The sequence below is a fragment of the Hemicordylus capensis genome, chromosome 1 (assembly GCF_027244095.1).
Source record: "Hemicordylus capensis ecotype Gifberg chromosome 1, rHemCap1.1.pri, whole genome shotgun sequence".
NCBI classification, from domain to species: domain Eukaryota; kingdom Metazoa; phylum Chordata; class Lepidosauria; order Squamata; family Cordylidae; genus Hemicordylus; species Hemicordylus capensis.
In genome coordinates, this window is record NC_069657.1 from 71595187 (window position 1) to 71616773 (window position 21587).

The 21587-nt window shown below is 43.5% G+C and overlaps 1 protein-coding gene across 1 annotated transcript in view; it reads left to right on the plus strand.

The window, feature by feature from the left end:
- Positions 1-27: 27 nt before the first annotated feature.
- The window catches only part of RTF1 (RTF1 homolog, Paf1/RNA polymerase II complex component), a 39220-nt gene continuing 17660 nt past the window's right edge, over positions 28-21587 (plus strand). The window contains exons 1-4 of the mRNA XM_053285806.1: positions 28-261; positions 15953-16063; positions 18064-18211; positions 20203-20404. Of these exons, the coding sequence (XP_053141781.1) occupies positions 184-261; positions 15953-16063; positions 18064-18211; positions 20203-20404 (539 nt within the window). The 5' untranslated portion in view covers positions 28-183. The remainder of the gene's footprint in view (positions 262-15952; positions 16064-18063; positions 18212-20202; positions 20405-21587) is intronic.

Here is a 21587-nt window from a genome sequence, read left to right on the forward strand (position 1 = left end):
TGCGACGTCACCGCCTTGGCCCTACCCTGGCAGGCGGGGAGACTCATGGCGCATGTTCGGTGCCCTTTGTGTCCCGGGCTGGCGGGCGGCTGGCTGGCTCGCTGAAGGCCTGGCCGCTCTGACTGCCGCACCGTCCACGACTCGGGGCCCACTGAGAGGAGAGGGGCCGGGGGCAGCTCCGCCATGGTGAAGAAGCGGAAAGGCCGGGTCCTCATTGACTCTGACACCGAAGACAGTGGCAGCGAAGAGAACCTGGACCAGGTGGGTCGCGACACCGAGCTGGGCCAGCGCTCCCTTCCTGTCCCTGCCGGGCTTGCTCCCCGTGGCTGCCTGAGGGAGCCCTTTAGGGCTGCTTTGCATCCCCGCCCCCGCTGATCCTGGGGGGGAGGGGAGTGTCTCTCGGTACCTCAGGGTTAGGCGGGTGGGCTGTTGAGAGACGGACGGGTCAGAGGATCGAGGAGGTGGAAGGGAAGGGAAGGGATGGGGTTTGTGATGTGCTGAAGATATACAGGCTGCCAGGAAGTAGAGGGGGGTCGCGCAGATGCAGTAGTCGCCATGGGGTAGGGGGGACCTGGATGTGATGGGCTAGGGAGGGTGCCCTATAGCAGGTGGCGGGGTGGAGGGGCGAGGATGACTGTGTTGCAGTGGTGAGACTGGGGTCCTCAGGATGTCTTTGCTGCATTCTTGTTTGGATGGCGCTGCTTGTTCTTTGGGTTTTTGGAACCCTCGCAACAAAGCATTCTGCCTTGAGCTTCACCGAAAGAAGCCTCCCCACGTGCTGTCTGGTTTGGCTTCAAAACGGAGTGGTCTATTTTTTGCCTTGTAGCCGGGCTAATGGTAAACTCTTTTTCCAAGCACTGCACTCTTACTTTGTGTTGAGTTCTCCCAAGTTCCTACTTAGGCCTCCAGTCAACCTTCATAGAGAGTCAGTAGTACTCCTTTGCCAACCTCCCCCACCTCCATCTCTCTGCTCGAATTAGAGTATTGCCCCTTTATTCTCCGCTATCGCAAATGTGCTGGTAGGCAGCCTGAAAGCCTTCCCCAGCTTCTTGGGGGGTGTAGTCTGTACTTTGATTTTGAGCACTCAGGTCTTGTGTTAGTCTACAGAAGATTGTCTAGTAAAGGTAAAGTGTAATGTTGAGTCGGTGTCGACTCTTGGTGACCACAGAGCTCTGTGGTTGTCTTTTGGTAGAATACTGGTACCTCAACCTTTAATGTGCCTGATTCTCTTCTCCATTTGACTCTGTGCAAACAAGGGGCATGGATTGTGAGCAAATAAGCCAAAAGTAGGGGGGGTTTTGCCTATCAACAAGAATCCTTTAGTTGAGTACTGTATTGTGAGTACATACCTGAGATCATAGATATCAATAGGACTGACACCACAGGAGGTTCAGAACTCTTTTGTGTGAACACAACTCTGATCCTGTAATGGGGCTTTGCAGTTCCTTGTGCTACCCCCAAAAATTGCTCTTAAAGGTTGGGGGATCCTCCAGAACAGTGTAGGGTAGAGTTAGGGCATGAATTCTCAATGTTGGGTCCCCAGATGTTATTGGACTTCAGCTCCCATAATTCCCAGCTATAGTGGCCTTTGGCTGGGGATTATGGGAGTTGAAGTCCAATAACATCTGGAGACTCAACATTGAGAATCCCTGAGTTAGGGGATCTGCAGCGGGAAGGGGGAAATAAGTAGGTGGTATGACTTGTGAGTAAAAGTACTTGACAGTTGCAGGGATTTACACTTTGATTCTATACTTAATTTAATTTCCACTTTATTCACATTTGCAGGGATCACATAGGGGATGGGGCTGTAGCTCAGTGACAGAGCATCCACTTGGCCTGAGGAAGGTCCCAGGTTCAATCACTGGCATCCCTAGGTAGGACTGGGAAAGTCTTCTGCCTGAAATGCTGGATAGATATTGCCAGTCAGTGTAGGCAATACTGATCTAGATGGACCAATGGTCTGACTTGGGAACTGAGCTTCTCAGGCTTGGAGGCTGAAGAACTGGGCCAATTTGAGGTGATAAGAGAGGATGCTCTAAACTATCTTGAAAAAACTCAAAATTAACAAATTGCCAGGGCCAGATGGCATCAACCTAAGAGTTCTGAAGAAACTCCAATGTGAAATTGCTGCTCTCTTAGCAAAAAATATGTAACTTGTCCCTATAATCAGCTTCTGTACCAGGGTACTGGAAAGTAGCTAATGTAACTCTCATTTTCAAAAAGGGATCTGGGAGTTAGCTTAACTTCTGTGCCAGGTAAACTGATGGAAAGCATACTTAAGGACAAAATTGTTAGAAAAATAGAAGACCAGGCCTTGCTAAAGAAGAACCAGCATGGCTTCTGCAAGGGCAAGTCTTGCCTCACTAACCTTTTGGAGATCTTTAACAATGTCAACAGGCCTGTGGATAAAAGTGATCCTGTTGACATGGTATACTTGGATTTCCAAAAAGCTTTTGACAAAGTTCCCCACCAAAGACTCTCGAGTAAACCTGGCAGTCATGGAATAAGGGGACAGGTTCATGTGTGGATTAGTAACTGGATGAAGGACAGGAAACAGAGGGTAGGAATAAGTGGACAGTTTTCACAATTGAGGGAAGTAAGAAGTGGGGCTTCTCAGGGATCTCTACTTGGACCAGTACTCTTTAACTTGTTCATAAATGATCTAGAAGTTGGGGTAAGCAGCGAAGTAGCCAAATTTGCAGATGACACTAAACTATTTAGAGTAATGAAATCTAAAGCAGATTGTGAGGAACTCCAAAAAGATCTCTCCAAACTGTCAAATGCAGTTCAGTGTAAGCAAGTGTAAAGTGATGCGTAAAAGGAAAGAGGCGCATCAGAGGTGCAGCTGTCGGTATAGCTGGTGGACCGCTGGTAGCCGGCTGCCAAAGGAGGCCAGGCTTTGGTGCTGGGCCTTAGGGATGAGACTGAGGTCTGGGGAGAGGTTATATTAGGGTGGGACTGGAGGTCTGGGCTAGAGCTGGTTGGTCTTCCTTTTTAAAAAAAAAAAATTCTGCAGGCCTTTTTGCAGATACGCGTTTGGGCTCCCTTGAGAGGGATGGTGCGGGTGTGGCGGGGCATCTGTCACTTCTGACATAGCTATTACTGTAGTGGTGGGGAATAGAAGAATTGGCACTAGCAGAACTGCTGGCTGTTACAGGGGAAGGGGAACTAGTAATTTAGTAACTGTTTCCACTTCCAGCTGCCCTGTCAGCTCTCAGGCCTCAGGGCGCAGTTGCAGCTACCCACAGAGCCTAGCCCTGCTCCTCTGCAATGCCAGGTCAGTTCAGAATAAGACCAAAATGATCACAGATGAGGGAGCTGACATAGCATGTATAATTGAGATTTGTTTGCTGGAGGCAAGTGGTCCAGTTTGGGCCCAGCTTCTTCCATCAGGTTGCTTTGTTTTGGAGCAGGTTAAGGGAAGGGGGCAGGGAGTGGCTTGGTCCATAAGAATACCGGCTCCCTTACCAGGGCTCCTGTGAGACAGATGACTTATACGGAGTGTGTATTTTTCAGGCTCGGAACTAGGTGTTCCGTGGGTGGCAGATCGTGTGGTTTCCCCATTGTCATGGACGGACCACTACCCGGTTAAGGTTGGCTTCACAGCCACAATCCACCCCTGCAGGAGTGGTGGACCTATTAGGATGGTCTACCCAAAAAGACTGCTGGATCCAGTCAAATTCCAAAAAGCCTTGGAGGGTTTTAATGTTGGTGCTACCAGTGATTCTGTCGATGCCCTGGTGGGAAGCTGGAATAGGGAACTCACCAGGCCGGTAGACATGATTGCTCCTAAGCATCCCTTCCAACCTGCTTTGGAAATGGCCCCTTGATATACAGAGGAGTTGTGGGGGCTGAAGCAGCAGGTGACTGGAACACAAGTGGAGGCAAACTCAGCTCGAAAAGATACAGTTTGGGACCCATTTGAAGGTTTATGCAGCAGCGGTGCATGCAGCATAAAAAAGATTTTGGTCTTCACCCATTGCATCTGCAGGTTTGCATTCAGCAGAGCTATCCTGGGTTGTGAGGAGTTTAATTTCTGCTCCTTCTGTTTTGAATCAGTCCCCAAATAATTTGTTCTGCTCGAACGCTTTTAATGGGTTCTTTTGCGGATAAAATATTCTCTATTTGGGCCAACTTGGACTGTACTATTTCTGCAAAGTCTATGAAGGGGGTGTCCAGCAGTGTTCTCTCTAGTATTTTTCATCTGTGTGCAGAATGAATTTGTTCTGGGCAGCAGTATCAAGGTAGTGTGTGGGCACAGATATTCAGAGTGGGACCTTCCTGATTCAACCTGAGCGGAATCTAAAATTAACTGAGCGAACATTTTTAAAAAACACTGTGAGCGGATGCACATGCACGCGCCTTAGAGAGAACACTGGTGTCCAGCAATCCCTCTTGCAGTATTAGATTGTATCAGTTTCAGTCAGTGATTCCTGAGGATGTGGACAATCTGCTTTGTGTTATGCGGCCTGCCACTTGTGTTCTGGATTCTTGCCTGACTTGGCTGGTTCTCTCTAGCAAGGAGATTGTTGGAGGTGGCCTAGTTAATATCATTAATGGATCGCTGAGGGAGGGGAGGGTGCCCCCTTCTTTGAAGGAGGTAATTGTTAGACCATGGTCAACAGGCATGTGGATAAAGGTGATCCGGTTGACATAGTATATTTGGACTTCCAAATCGCTTTTGACAAAGTTCCTCACCAAAGGCTCTTGAGTAAACCTAGCAGTCATGGAATAAAGAGACAGGTTCATGTGTGGATTGGTAACTAGTTGAAGGACAGGAAACAGAGGTCAGGGATAAGTAGGCAGTTTTCACAATGGAGAGAAGTAAGAAGTAGGGTTCCCCAGGGATCTCTGTTTGGACCAGTGCTCTTTAACTTGTTAATAAATGATCTAGAAGTTGGGGTAAGCAGCGGTGGCCAAATTTGCAGATGACACTAAACTATTTAGGGTAATGAAATCCAAAAGAAATTGTGAGGCGCTCCAAAAGGATCTCTCCAAACTGGGGAAGTGGGTGACAAAATGGCAAATGTGGTTCATTGTAAGCAAGTGTAAAGTGATGCATATTGGGGCAAAAAACCCCAGCTTCACATGTATGCTGATGGGATCTGAGCTGTCAGTGACTGATTAGGAAAGAGATCTTGGGGTCATAGTTGACAGATTCAGTGTGTGGCAGCTGTGAAAAAAGCCAGTTCTGTGCTAGGGATCATTAGGAAGGGGTTTGAAAATAAGAATGTTAGTATAAATAAGAATAAGAAAATAAGAATGACCTGAAATCTATGGTGCGACCACATTTGGAGTATTGCATACAGTTCTAGCCTCAGAGGCAAGATGGCTCTGAATACCGATTTTAGGGAGCAACAGCAGGAGAGAGGCAGTGCCCTTGCCTCTAGACTGTGGGCTTCCCAGATGCTAGTCTGGATGGGCCTTGGGCCTGATCCAGCACGGCTGTTCTTATGTTCACTCCTTAAAAAGCCTTTCCTGGATTGCTTAGCGAGGGATAGTTACAGGCCAGTCTCCAATCTCCCATGGTTGGGCAAAGTGATTGAGAGAGTGGTGGCTAACCAGCTCCAGTTGGTTTCGGAGGAAACTTATTATCTTTCAAACTGTCTTTCGAGCTGGCTATTAGAGCTGACCCATTTCAAACTGTCTTTAGAGCTGGCTATTGGGTTGAGACAGCCTTGGTTGGCCTGGTGGATGACCTTTACTGGGGAATCAGCAGAGGGAGTGTGGCTCTGCTGGTTCTTTTGGATCTCTCAGCGGCATTCAGTACCATCAACCATGGTATTCTTCTGGGTCACCTGGGGGAACTGGGGATAGGAGGCCTTCTCTGTAGCTACTCCTGCTGAAATCCGTAATCTCTGGTTCATTGCTGGCCTTCAAGAGAGCCCGTAAAACTGATTTGTTTGGTCTGGCCTTTCAGGGTTTTAAAATTGTTCTTAAATGTTTTAATTGTTTAGAATTGTTTGTTTGTTTAGAATTGTTTGAACTGCCCAGAGCCTTTTGGATAGGGCGGTATAAAAATTGAATGATAGATATTGGGGCAAAAAACTTCACATATGCACTGATGGGGTCTGAGCTGTTGGTGATTGACCAGAAGAGAGATCTTGGGATCATGGTGGACAACTCATTGAAAGTGTTGACTCAATGTGTGGCAGCTGTGAAAAAAGCCAATTCTGTGCTAGGGATCATTAGGAAGGGATTTGAAAATAAAAATGCTTAATATTATAATGCCCTTATATTCTATGGTGAAATCTATGGTGCAGCTATATTTGGTGTACTGTATACAGTTCTAGTCACCATATCTTAAGAAGGACCTTGTAGAACCGGAAAAGGCACAGGAGAGGGCAACCAAGATGATCAGGGTCTGACTGGAGCACCTTCCTTATGAGTTTACGCTACAGCATCTGTGGCTTTTTTGTTTGGAAAAGAGACAACTACGGGAGGACATGATAGAGGTGCATAAAATTATGCATGGAGTAGAGAGAGTGGACAGAGAAATTTTTCTCCCTCTCTGACAACACTAGAACCAGGGGTCATCCCCTGAAACTGGAGGCCAGGAAATTTAGGACCAACAAAAGGAAGTATATTTTCACACAGTGCATAATTAATCTATGGAATTCTCTGCCACGGGATGTGGTAATGGCCACTAGCTTGGATGGCTTTAAAAGGGGCTTAAAGCAATTCACGGAGGACAGATCTATCGTTGGCTACTAGTCTGGTGGTTATGGGCTACCTCCAGCCTCAGAGGCAAGATGCCAGTTGCAGGGGAGCAACAGCAGAAAAGAGGGCAAGGCATGCCTCATCTCTTGCTTGTGGGCTTCTCAGAGGCATCTGGTGGGCAACTGTTTGAAACAGGATGCTGGACTAGATAGGCCTAGGGCCTGATCCAGCAGGGCTGTTCATATTATTTTATTTTATTTATTTATTTATTTATTTAACATATTTATATACCACCCAAAATGCAGGTCTTACTTATTACTTGGTATAAGCCAGCTGCTTATGTTCCTGTGCACAAAGTCCTTTTAGATACAGCCTGTTTTCTGGAAGTGTGTCTCATTGAATTCAGTGGAACCCTCTGCTAAACCCAAGAGTCTGTTTCTAAGTTAGGTTAAACCCAAGTATTCATCTTAATATTAGGTTTGTAGCTTGCACAGGAAGCTGAAAAGGCAGAAATTGATGTTTGTACTTGGCGCAGAAAATGGGCTTTGATCTAATTTAAACATTGATGCTATATTTGCAGCCTGAAGGTGTAAAGCAGAGGTGCCATTAGTTCCTTTGATAATTGTTATTAGTTGTAATTTGGGGATGCTTTTGGTCTCCTTACTTATTTCAAGACACAAGGTTTATGACCATGAGAGAGGCCTTCACCTGTTTAATGGGAGACAGTTGGGACCCATTGAGAGTACTAAAGGGAGAAACAGGAAGAGAGTGGTAAAGAGAGGACATCAGGAAGACGGGCCTGAGAGGGAACTTAGTGGACTGAACCACTTCTTTTGCAAAGAGACTGACTTTAATATCCAAAAGACACTGTAGCCGGTGAACTAATATTTGATGCAGTTCTTACGTGCTTCATGTTGGGAACCAGAATTGTTGGGTTTCTTCATGTATCTATTTTTCCTTTTTTTTTAAGATATTACTATGTTTTGAACATGTTGCTTCATATTATATAAAACAATGTTTAGGAGTTTCCTGCAGCTGTCAAACTGCTCATTTGCTTTTCCTCACATTCTTAACCTAGAGAACTATAAAATTGTAATAATACTTTTACATATTTGCTTGATATCATTTCCGTTCTGTACATGTTCATATAGGCCGCCTGTCCTCTTGCTAACTGAGCAAAGAGGCACCTTTTTAAAGGGGTGATTTTCTTTATTTAACAGGGGAAAGAAACTGGCCCTATCTATCCTCAGCACAGCATCCCTCCAGTGGCTATTGCTGTTGTCTTATGTTCCTTTTTTTGGATTATGAGCCCTTTGGGGACAAAGACCCATTTTACTTATTTATTAATATCTGTGTAACCCACTTTGGGAACTTTTTGTTGAAAAGTGGTACAGGTTGAGTATCCCTTATCTAGACATCCGAAAGCCGGAATGCTCCCAAATCCGGACACCACGCTGTAACAAAAACAAAAAACAAAACGCCTCAGCTCACTCACTCACAGAGTCCCAATTTTGCTGTTTTTAAACATGCAGTCAAAACTTACTTATTTCAGAAGGCTGTTAGTGACATGTTTTGTCTGTAATTCTCTCTAGTTGCAGCTCTGTTTTTATTGTGAAGCTTTTTAATGTTTTTGATGCAATATTCCAAAATCTGGAAAAATCTGAAATTCGGAACACTTCTGGTCCCAAGCAGTCTGGATAAGGGATACTCAACCTGTATATAAATGTTTGTCATATTCGTAGAGACCCTTTGGGGAGTCTCTCCTATTCCCTTAACAGAGCTGACTGTAGGCCTGAGGCTGTAAAATTCTTCCCCAAACAAGCCCTTCAGTGTGCCATCTTCCAGATTTCTGGAGGCAGTGCAAACGTTTTTGCTCAGATTGGCCTTTGGCAATTGGCACTAGTGTATGATTTTTGGGTCTATGTTTAATATTAGGAATTGATTTTTATCATTTCCCTCCCAACTATTTTTCTCATGTGCTTTTTCTGTTGGCTGCCTTAGCCACATGTAATAAAGCAGGCTATAGATCCCAAGTATTACTACCACCTTATCTCCAGTTGATCACTTACTCTTGGTTGTGCATTTGATTATTTGCAGCAGTTTCCTCTCCAGTTCCACTTGTGAGCTCTATCCTTGGATGACTGAGTGGCCTGTGTGGGTATGAACTGCATAGGGCAATGTAATTTTTTTTCAAAATGTCTACCTTTTAGAGAACCCTTTCTGTGTTGTTTAATTAGCAAAGGAAAGTAGACATGCTGCAAAACTGTTATTAGAATATATTGGAATACACTAGCATATCAACATGGATGAAGCTCGTACTTGACCAGAGACCGAAAGGAGGAGAATCATGCTCCCATCATGCCATCTGTTGGGGTTTTCAGGCCCTGAATGCACTGGCTCATCCCCAGTTGCTGCTAAAGATGTGGCCACTGGCTCCAAGGAAGGCAGGTTGCTGAAAACTCAGCCTAGGATGTACCATCTGAGCAACTATGTACAACACAGGTGGGGGTGAGCCAAGGGGGTCTTGCCAGAGTGGGCAGAAAGCAGACTCCTCATGCGAGACTATGTGAAACAGAATGGGATATTGGGAAGCAGTGTTCTATTCCATTTTTTTTCATCTGTGTGTGTAATAAATTTTGTTCTGGGCAGCAGTATCAAGGCAGTGTGTGCACACATGCATCCAGTGGAGCCTTCCTGATTAAACCTGAGTGGGATCTACAGTTAACTGAGCAGACATCAAAAAATGGGTGATGCCTTAGGGGGAACACTGTTGGGAAAGGGAAAAGACTGAGGAGGAGAAAGAGGGAGAGTTGATGACCAGCTGGGAGATGCCCAGAGACAGTTGGAGGATATTACCCCATCAGAAGAAGAGGAATTGGATGCTTAACAAACTCCTACTACTAAGGCCTCCAGGGAGAGAAACCACCACACCATCTATTGAAACTTTGCATCATCTTTTGAGTAACCAAATGGAGAGCAGCCTGTCAATTATAAGAGTTGAGGTTCAGGGAAAAATGTAAGACCCTAACCCTAATAATAGATGGTTGATCACCTTGTATGTTGTAAGAAAATCACACAGACTGATTATAAGGTAAGACACAATAAAGTTGCTGCGATGATCCACTGGAACCTTTGCAAGAATTACAAATTGCCAGCAAGCAAGAACTGGTGGAGTCATCCATTTGAGAAGGTCACAGAAAATGAGGAGGCAAAAATCCATTGAGATTTTAGAATATAAACTCATTTAGTGCACAATATGCCAGTTCTGACTGTCATCGAGAAAAATAGGGTTCCGATAATTGATATTGCAATCCCAGGGGATAGACGAGTTGGTGAAAAATAACTGGAGAAAATAACTAAATACAAGGACCTTCAGATTGAAATTGAGCGGCTCTGAAAAAAGAAAACAGTAGTGATGCCAATAGTTGTTGGTGTTCTTGGTGCAGTACCAAAAGAACTTGAACACCATCTTGACACCTTGGGCATTGATAAAATTGCAACACATCAACTACAGAAGGCCACACTACTTGAGGCAGCATGAATACTACGATGCTATCTTTAATTTTTCTTTAGTTATCCTAGACCCTTGGAAAGGGCCCGATAATTAAAGTATCAAATCCAGTCAATAACATCTGGTAGACTGTAAATAGATAATAATAATAGATAATAACATCTGGTAGACTGTAAATAGATAATAATAATAAAAAACTTTATTTGTTAGCACCCCATAACATATTGTTCTCTTGGCGGCTTACAACACAACATTAAAATATGAGCTAAAACACACAACACATTAAATCATAACAGACCAAAAGTGGGGTGGGGAGAAAATACAAAATCATTTAAAAGACATTTCTTTTAAAAGCAGTTAAAATCAGATCAAAATTTAAAAGGCCGGATTGAACAAAAAAGTATTTGCCTAGCGTCTAAAAGAATAGCGTGATGAAGCCAGATGAACCTCACTGGGGAAACTATTCCATAAATGTGGAGCAACCACTCCAAAGGCCCTCTCCTTTGTAGCCACCCACCTTACCTCATTTGGCAAAGACACCTGGAGGAGTACCTCCAAAGATCTTAAGAACTGGTTTAGGACATATGGGGCAAGGCGTGCACTCAGGTAACCCGGTCCCAAGCCATTTAGGATTTTAAAGGTTAAAACTAGCACCTTGAATTGGGCCCAAAAATGGACTGGGAGCCAGTGCAGCTGACAAAGCACTGGCGTAATATGCTCGAAACGTCCAGTCCGAGTTGTTAATTCTGCAGCCCTATATTGTACTAGCTGTAGTTTCCGGACCATTTTCAAAGGCAGCCCCACATGCAACGCATTGCAGTAAACTAAGTGAGAGGTTGCCAGAGCATGAGTAAACTGTAGCTAAGCTATCTTTGTCCAGGTAAGGTCGCAGTTGACATATCAGCCAAAGCTGATAAAAGGCACTCTGAGCCACAGAGGCCTCTAGTGACAGTGCTTATTATTTGTTTAAAATATGTATGCCCCACCCTCCAGTGCACTACTGTTCAGGGTGGCTCACAGTCCTGGATAAATGAGCACCTCCAAGCTGCGAACCTGGTCCTTCAGGGGGAGTGTAACTCCTTCTAGAACAGCCTAGACATCATTCCCCGGGCAGAGGAATTAGCAACCAATAGTACTTCTGTCTTGTCTGGATTGAATCTCAGCTTATTCACCCTCATCTAATCCATTACTGCATCTAAGCACTAATGCAGGACAGTCTCCACCTCCCCTGCATCTGTTCGAAAAGAGAGATAAAACTGAGTGTAATCTGTATATTGATGACACCTCCAGCCAAATCTCCGGATGACCTCTCCCAGCGGTTTCATGTAGAAGTTAAACAGCATAGGAGAAAGAATGAAACCCTTTGGAACCCCATAGCATAACTGCCAAGGGGTTGAACAGTAATCCCCTACCACCACCTCTTGGGAACAGGCTTTGAGGTTGGAGCAGAACCAACAGTGCCTCCCACACCCAACTCAGCCAGCCTATCCAAAAGGATACCACAGTCAATGGTATCGAAAGCCACTGAGAGATCCAAGAAAATTAAGAGTTGTTCTTCTTCACGCTCGCTCTCTCTCTCTCTCTCTCTCTCTCTCTCTCTCTCTCTCTCTCTCTCTCTCTCTCTGCATAGGTTATCCCACTGGGCGACCAAAGCAGTTTCTGTTCTAAAGCCGGACCTGAAGCCTGATTGAAAAGGATTTAGATGGTCCTTTTCTTCCAAGAGTGTCTGGAGCTGGTCAGCCACTACATTCTCAAGCACCTTGCACAGGAAGGGAATATTGGCCACAGGCCTATAGTTGTTAGGTCCAGAGGATGTCAAGCATGCATGTAGTCAACTGGGTTTCTTTAGGAGTGGTCGAATAATAGCTTTCTTCAGTTGAGCTGGGACCACTATTTCCCTCAGTGAGGCATTTAGAACCTGCTGGACCCAGCTAAAAATTCCCTCCCTACTAGATCCAATAAGCCATGAAAGGCAAGGGTCAGATATGCCAATGGTCAACCAAACTTGGCTAAACACCTTGTCCACATCCTTGGGGACCAATAATTGAGACTCCTCCAGAAAAACTAGACCAGGTTTTACTCTGGGAACCTCTTCCAATGATCTGCATCAACCATAATGCCCAACTCAGTGCAAATGTGAGCAACTTTACAATCAAAGTACTGTGTAAATGTGTCACAGTGAGCTACTGAGGGTACTAATACACCCTGCCCAGGGCCTTATTTCAAAAGGCCCTGTACCACCAGGAAAAGCCCCACTGGACAACATTGAGAGGATGCAATGGTGGATGGGGGGAAAGTGTTTCTTCTTTTCCATCACTGCCACAGAGTACAGTTGATAATGCGTTCTAACCTGTGTTCGCTCAGACTCACCCCAAGTTTTCCTCCACTTACGTTCTAGCCATCTCCCAGCTTGCTTCATCACCCTCAGCTCAGGTGTGTACTAAGGTGCTGCACGGGCTCTGCTTTGTGGGAAAGGACACTTGGTTGTGATCGTGTCAACCACCCGAGTCATCTCTCCATTCCAGAGAGCAACTAGAGCTTCAACAAGAGTGCCTGCCATACCAGCTGGAAAATCCCCCAGAGTGCTCAGGAATCCATCAGAGTTCATCAGTGTCTGGGAGCAGACCATTTTTATAGGCTCCCCCACCCTTGCAGAGAGGAGTAGCTGCTAAGACTCTAAACCTCAGAAGGACTATAAAAACAAAATTCAGAGGTGTTTCCAGGTAGCATGCTATGATGTGTTTACTCATATCTCCCCACCTCTCTGGCTTATATTCTGGAAGAAGCTGGGAAACCTGAAGAAATCAACAAGTTGTTCTAGTAAGAACTAATCAGCCTACTTTCCTTTCACTGTCTCTACATCTGGACTAAACTTAGTGCAAATCCAGGTCCACAAATTAGATATCATGTACCTCAAATGTTCATGTGTCCACCATCTTGGATCGGGGTGGATGTCATCATTACCAACTGCACTATTGAGGTGTCCCTGTGTGTCCCTGGATGATCTCATAGCCTACTGGAAAGTAGGCTAAAAACAATACCAAATAAAACGACATGCCACTGGCCTCCTGAGTTTCAGTCTTTCAGGGGAAAGCAAGAAATATGTAACTTAGCTTCCTTTTGATATCTCCTCCTGAGTGTGTTGGATTTGAAGGCTACTGATAGTTTAAGTTCAACATTTAGCAGAAAAAGAAGCATCTAGGTAACTTTCACAGCCACCTGTCAGAATTGCGTGGGGGAAACTATAGTATGTCAATTCTATGTTCTGTTCTCTGGTTACTTGAAAAAGTGGGTAGTGCTAGGTCATGGAAAATGGAACAGTACAGTTTGATTACATAGTAGAAATTGGCCCACACACCGAATAATTTATTGTAGCTGGGGATGATGGGAGTTGTAAATCAGCAGCATCTGGATGCCCCCAGGTTGGAAACCACTGTGCTAGAGCATCCCACAGGGTTACAGACTGTCCTCTTCCTCACCCTGCCTGTGCAGATTCCTCCCTATCTTTGCTGGTTAGCTAGAACTGTGCTTTATCATGAGATCCAAACCAGGGCAGCCATAGTTATTGCTAACTCTAGATTGCTCTTGAGCCAGAGACTGAAACTGTCCGAGTTTTAATTTCTGACTTCAGAGCAGCCTGTGATTAATGTTAACCATAATTATACTGGTTCAGATGTCACAGTAAACCACCGTTATTGCTTACCAAGAAAAAGAAATAGGGGTGCATGTAAGCCTGCAAGACTCTTCTGGTAATCAAATATGGTTTGGAGATCCAGCAGCATGTCTGAACTGGACCACTGTCATCACCATTGGTAATTAAACCTATTTCTTTTATAGTTCTTGAACAGCAAATTCTACTGAGAACCCTATGCATGTTTTCAATTCCTGTTCTTTATCATGCTTATTGACACTTGGAAATCCTTCTTAGCTATGTTACGGTTTTTTCCTGTGGTATTGTTTTTATTCACAGGAATAGTCTCATAGGATCCTCCATAGCTAAGACTGTAACAGATGGAGAGTTTAAATCCATTACTGCCTGTAAGTTAGATGCCTGCATCCATCAAATTCTGTCATGGGCCATGTCGGTCAGGGGTGTCAAACTCAATCTGATGGAGGGGTGAATTTGATTCCAGTGCACCTGCAGGGGGCTGCACCACCTTCTGTCCTCCCTCTTCCTCTCACTCTCTTCCTTTCTTTCATCCTCCCTCCTTTGCCTTGCTACTTAAATTAGCCGAATTCACTACTTTTACACCAGAATATGATTGGGGGAAATTTACATAATTTTTTGGTAGTTTTTTTAAGGAATTCTGAATATCATACTCTGTTGACCTACAGATACCAGATTTTGCATATACAGTCCTGCCACTGAAATGAGTTGAATGCACTACTTTTTATACCTGAATATGCTCATGGAAAACTTAAATAATTTTTAGAAGAAATCCTGAACATAGCTATCATAATTTAACTGTTCTCAGCAGAGTTTTCACTCATTCAGATCAATAATTTCAAAGCAATATCATGCCCCAAGAAAAGCAGAACTCCTATTCCCCCTTACCCTCCACTCACCCTTCTTTCTTCTTCCTCCTTTCTCCTCTTTCTCTCTCTATCCCTTTCTTCTTCTTCCTCCCCTCCTCCTTCTCCCTCTCTCCCTTGCCCAGAGAGAAGGCACCTCATACTGTCTTCTGATTTTGTTGTTGATCTCCCCCTTTCCCTTCTGAGCTGGTGCTTCACACATTGAAAGGCCTGCCACCAGGGAAGGGAGGAAAGTGGCAGCAGTGGAGAAGCAAGCAAGCAACTTGCAGCTTCCACTGTGGTGCTTGTGGTGGGGGCAGAGAGAGAAATGCTGCCCCTGGTGGGGAGAAGGAAGACTGCCGGTTGTCAGGCAAATAGGAAGACATACTGCCTCTTCGGCAGGCAGTGAGGGGAAGAAAAGGGGTGGCAGGGGCTTGTCCTGGCTTCACGTGGGCTGGTCAGTTGAGCTTCGTGGGCCTGATCCAGCCCACAGGCCAGCAGTTTGACACCATGGATGTAAGTGATTAACTCTAAAGACACATGTATAATTCTTCCCATTTAGTAGTTTTAATTATTTGTGGGAGCACTTCTATGAGCAAAAGTTCTCATTTGGTAAGTGGCCTACATTTTTCAGTTACCCAGTTCAAGGATATTATGTGGTATAGAGATAAATAGGGTGGGTGTGTTTAAAGTGTAGTAGTTGGCAGAGAAAATATCTGACTCGTGTAATACTTATTTTGTAAAGTGCCTGGCTATTTGTGTTCATTTTATACTGTTTTTCTTACATGAATTAAGTAGATTACAAAATTTAAAGTGATTTAGAATTTGAACAACCAATATCACAGCTAATTTGATTTTTAAAAGTCTGAGCCATTTGCAAACTCACACAATGTAAGAAGCAGAGGATGTTTTAAAGGCTTTTTAAAATAGCCTTTTTATGCATTTTCAGAAAGTCAGTAAGGCCAGGATCTTCTAGGCTTTATTGAGGGAGGAGTTCTAAAGTTGCATGATTATAATAGAAAAGGTTCTGCTTATGAGCACCCAATTAAATGTGTTTTCCTTTGCACAGAAGGACTCACCCATATCACGTATCATTGTATCATGCCATATCACTGTTAATTTATTCTAAAGGTGATCCAGTTTAAAGTGTATTCATCTCCTGCATAATTTTTGTTTGTTTGTAGCAAGGAGAAATACTCTAGTGAGAATTTCCTCTAAGGTTGGAGGAGCCTATTTATCTTTAAGTAACACAGCTTCTGTTTCCACTAGGAACTCCTGTCATTGGCTAAGCGGAAACGCAGTGACTCTGAGGAAAAGGAAGCACCTGCTAATAAGCCAACAGCATCATCAGACTCGGAGACTTCAGACAGTGATGATGAGGTGAGTTTGTGCTAGTCAATAGACCATAACAAGCATACTAGCACGAATTACTACAAAACTAGCAATTAGAATATTATAGACCGTGTTCCTCCAGCAAATGGCTGATGCGCTTGATGTTGCATAATTTTTGTGGATAGGCGTAGATTGGAAAATGGCTTCTGCTTCCCTGCCTCCTATAGATAATACCAGTGCCACACAACAAAGCTCATTTGTATCCACGATTTTGGGGAAGGGAGAGCTGTGTTTGCCAATATTTTGCCCCAAATACATAAGAGCTTTGAGGGATCACACCAATGGTCCGTCAAGTCCAGCATCCTGTTTCCCACATCCATGTCAGCCAGATGCTTCTGTTAAGCATAGGAGTGGGATGTGGAAGCAAGTAGTCCCCTGCAGCTGTTGCTTCCTAGAAGCCTCTGAAGCTCTCAAATAAGCATTGATAGACTTGTCCTCTGAGTATCTATCTAATCCCCTTTAAAGCTATCTAAGCCAGTAGCCATCACCACACCTTGTGGCATAAATTGCATAAATTATGTGACAAACTATTTTCTTTTCTGTCCTGAATCTCCTACCAGTCTGTTTCATTGACTGAAGAGTTCTGGTATTTGTGGGGGCTCTTGATCCATTTTATCCACACCATTTTGGGTTTTATAAACCTCTGTCATGTTCCTGCTTGGTCATCTTTTTTAAAAGGCCCTGAGTACTTTAGCTTTTCCTCATTGGGACAGTGCTTTATAATCTTGGTTGCCCTCTTTTGCACCTTGCTCTGCAGAATCTCTTTATGAGATGGGGCAATAACCACAACTGTGCAAGACTGTAGTTGCTATTTTAGAGGAGTCTCGTTATTGGATTAGTCCAGGTATTGGGAAGGAGAAAGAGGTATGAAGTTGAAGAAGGAAATTCACAAGGATGGTGGGGCATCTAGGATCAGTCTCTGTGTGGATGAGAGTATATGCTCTCATCTTCCCTTTTGTCAATCACATTTGGGTTTAAAGTCATTTAACTTTGAAGCAGTCCATTGGAAGGTGTGATACTTAAGAGTTCTAGCAATGATAGAAAGAAGAATCTCCTGAAGAAGATGCAAGTCCAGCTTCCATTATGAGGCATGGGAGGGGGGGGATAGGCAAAAAAGAGAGAGTGAGTGAGTACAGGGTGATGAGCATGGTTCAGATTTAGTAGCTATGTGTCAACATGCTGAGAGGGTGTGTTTGCCACATCTTTGCATTTCAGTTATTGGTACCCTTAACCTGTTAACAATTTAATTTAGACAGCACTGCTTTGTCAGTTTTCAAAGGAGAGGATACTATCTTTGTCACTTACTCTCTAAGAATTGTGTTAAAGACCATTGTGCATGAACCTCTAAAGCTGAAAGAGCTTTGGTACTCTAAGATGCATCAGAAATCCTTGGAGACCAGACCTGCCAGAAAAATGAAGATAGTATTTCATGCTGTATTTTTCAAAGCATTCTTTAACATATCTTGTTTTTTTCAGCTAGCGGAATGTTGAGGCTGCATTTTTAAGTTAGGAAAGTAACTTACTGCAGTATCATTGACTATTTCTCTAAGTTGCATGGAAGCCATTTGGATTGCTGTGCATGATGTTCTAGTCTCTTTAAAGGAGCAGTCTTCTGAGCACTAAATGTACTTACGGAGAAGGAATAATTCTTATGGAAAACAGTCCACAGTATCTAAACAATTTAATTCTTAAATGTGCTGCTTTGCTTGTGTTTAAAAATTGTGAAAAAATGTGGGGCAGGAGGAGGAAGGTTTTCTTTCTACCATATAAACATGGGTTTGTCAATATCTGTAGTCCAAGCCACCTGATGCAATTTTATACTTTGCTTTTGCTGCAGAAATCTGCATTATAATCTGGGCTAAACTCTTGGTTCGGGGTTCCACTTCTCCAGGAAAGTTAACTTGTTGTCTTGGTGTTTAAATTGTGATATATTTGGAAAAAGACTTCAGCCTTTCCACATGACTCCCTTCATTCATCTTATGCCACAGTGGACAGTTGGAGGTTCTAAAAACAAAAAGAAAGGAAAAACAGGGAAAGCAGAGAAGAAAGGAGCCATGAAGAAACAGATGAACAAAGCAGCTTCCTCCGGCAGCTCTGATAAAGAAAGTTCTGCAGAGAGCTCTGCACCTGAAGAAGGTAAAAGAGAGGGTGCACCTTGGCAGAAATGGGCACTCTTTTTCTGTTGGGTTTGGATTGATGGTTCTCCAGATCAGATTATCTTTATATTTACAGTAGGCCAGGCTGGTGTACTGAAAGTACTTCTAAAACAACAGTACAGCTATATACTTTGTCCTGTGTTTAAATCTTTCAGTCTCTGTTTTTAGAAATAAAGGATAACGAAGGAAGAAGGGCTTTCTTCTTTTTTAATGAGGTATCAGTAACTTTATTCTTCTTTGTTCTTGCAGTCTTTTTTCACTCCTTCTGCTGATTTAATGTTTTGGAACTATTCCTGAGAGTACCTTAGTTGTATGCAAATAGTCATCAGCCTGGTTCTATTTCAGATATATAGTGTTGCTCCAGTGCATAGGTTTTTTTCTTTGAAAAATTGTTGTTGAAACTAGAAGAAAATTCATTTAGTGGTTTATCTTTTTGCCATATTCATAGTAAGTGCGATAAATGCTGCCAGTAAGGATTTAAGAATATGCCCTGCCTGCCATAACCAGCGATCTCTCTTGTCTGTCTCCACTGGTTAGTGCACAACTTAACTGATCCTGAAAGTGTGTGAAACACTTAAGGAATACCTTTGCACACCACGAAATATCTTCCTAAAACAGAGGCAGTAATAATCTGTGTCCTGAAGCATGGGTTGTTCAGATAGGAGCATGTGAGTGGAAATCTCTACTCAGCTGGAAGGAGTTAGACATTGGGTGGGTTCACATGACAAGATAAAAGCTGAAACCCTGGTTCCCAGAGTTGGGCAGTGAGTCTGACTTCCGCTGAGAACCCACCAATGTCAGCTTCCTGCTAACTGAGCAAAGAGACAACTTTGCTCAGTTAGTGGTGGTTCTTTTTATATTTAGCAGAGGGAGAGCCCTATCTAATCCCAGCACAACATCCCTCCAGTGGTGGTTGGTGGTGTCTACCTGTTTTACTTTTTAGATTGTGAGCCCTTTGGGGACAGGTGACCATCTTTTTAATGTATTTATTTTTCTGTGTAAACCACTTTGAGAACAGCAGTTGAAGTTGAAGAACAGTATATAAATATTTGTAGAAGTAGTAGTAGCAGCTTTATCAGCCCTACTTACGGTATACACATCTGTAACCGAGAATTGAAGTTGGTTATAGATGTCTGATCCAGAACCGTAAGTAGGGCTGATAGAGCCACCATTGGCAGGTTCCGACACAGCCAATGCTGACTTTCCACCCCTATGCCCAACTCTGGGAACTGGCATTTCAACATTGATCATGTCATGTGAACTCACCCGTTCACATTGTGCTCAGTTATAGAGATAATTTAGCTGCAAATGGAGGAATACTAGCTGGATAAAAGAAAAGATATGAAGGAACTGGATTCAGTTTCTCAGCCACTTTTATATTTAATAGGAACACAGGAAGCTGCCATAGCTAAAATACACATTTCAGAGTTTGTATTTCCCCTCAAGAACAGGGATGCATCTTATCAGTTATTTGCTATAATCTTCTGTTAGTCCTTGGGATAAATGATAAAGGTAGCTTTCGTTATTCTCAGTTTTGTAACCTTCATGATATTGTTGGACCTTTTGGTACCCTATACCTATACATTTTGCTTAAAAGTAATTTTTTTTCTAACTTCCTGCCTTAATGCAGAGTTAGGTTAGGAGTTAGGTATACCCAAGCCTACTGATTGTAGTTTATCAGTGGGTAATAAGGGACAGAATGTTTGTGAGTTGTCTCCTAGCATAGTGAGACTGTTCTTCTTCACAGATATTTATGCATTTTATTGCTGTTGCTTTTCATGACACTCTGTAGCGTAACATAAGAACAAGACAGGTTCCAGCCTGTGGTCTCACTTTTAATGGGTGCAGAGGGAAAGAGGGGCAAGGATAACAAGGGTGAATGTGAGCAAATGCAGTTTCATTATCTACTTGAACTTAAACTGGAGTTTCTTGATCACCCTATTATAGCAGAATGTTTCTGTTCTATTTCAGGTGAAGTGTCTGACTCTGAAAGCAACAGCTCCTGTTCCAGCTCAGACTCAGATTCATCATCTGAAGATGAGTTCACTGATGGCTATGGGGAGGACTTCATGGGTGATGAGGAGGACAGGGCTCGGCTAGAACAGATGACAGAAAAGGAGAGGGAGCAGGAGTTATTCAACCGGATAGAGAAGAGAGAGGTGCTCAAAAGAAGGTGAGCTTTTCAACAGTCTATTTTACATTCCCTTTTCATATTGTGGTGTGTTGTAGGTGTACATGCGAGTGCGCACATATGGTTCCAGTCCTCCTAGTATACTGTAATATTTATTTTGTTCCCTTGCGCATTTCCCCAAGGAAATTGTAGAGTATTTCTAAAGCAAATTTTAGTTGGCCTTTGATTTTGTTTATCAAAAAGCAAGCTTACAGTTGAGTAAATGCAATACATTTCAAATGGTTCTGTGTTAAGATAAGAACAGCCCTGCTGGATCAGGCCCAAGGCCCATCTAGTCCAGCATCCTGTTTCACACAGTGGCTCATCAGATGCCGCTGAAAGCCACAGGCAGGAATTGAGGGCATGCCCTATCTCCTGCTGTTACTCTCCTGCAACTGGTACTCAGAGGCATCCTGCCTTTGAGGCTGGAGGTAGCCTATAGCCATTGATAGATCTCACCTCCATGAAGTTATCCAAACCCCTCTTAAAGCCATCCAGGTTGTTGGCTGTCACTACATCTTGTGGCAGAGAATTCCACAAGTTGATTATGCGTTGTATGAAAAAGTACTTCTGTGTGTTGGTTCTAGATTTCCTCGCAATCAGTTTCATGGGATGACCCCTGGTTCTAGTGTTATGTGTGAGAGAGAAGAATTTCTATCCACTTTCTCCACACCATGCACTTCGTCCACACCGTGCATGATTTTATAGACCTCTATCATGTCTTCCTGGGTTTCAAGGAAGTGGTCAGCAAACTTTCTTCCACTTCAGCTGCCTCAGAGTCAGATACTTCGGAGTAATACACATTGCTGTTTTAGTCTGGTAGATATTATAACTGAGTACCATTGAAAGATTTGTGTGTATTTGTACAAAAATGATGTAGTTATTCCTTCCAGGTATAGATAAAGTTCCTTGAAGAATTGGGCAGTCAATTTCCATCTGCAGTTTGCACAATATAGGCCCCTTCTGCTACACCTCGTCCTCTTCTCTGTCTGATCTGGACTTGGAGTAGGGTGGGGCGTTTGGGTGAAAATGCAGTATAAATGATTGCTATTGGGTTGAGTTGGATTCATACTATCTCTGTAATGTTTGGTTCTATTTTAATGCGTGGCATCTAGATTAGTTTTGCACTAGCATAAATACTATTGCGCTGGCATAAGGACGTAGCAAGGTAATAAGATGGTTGCAT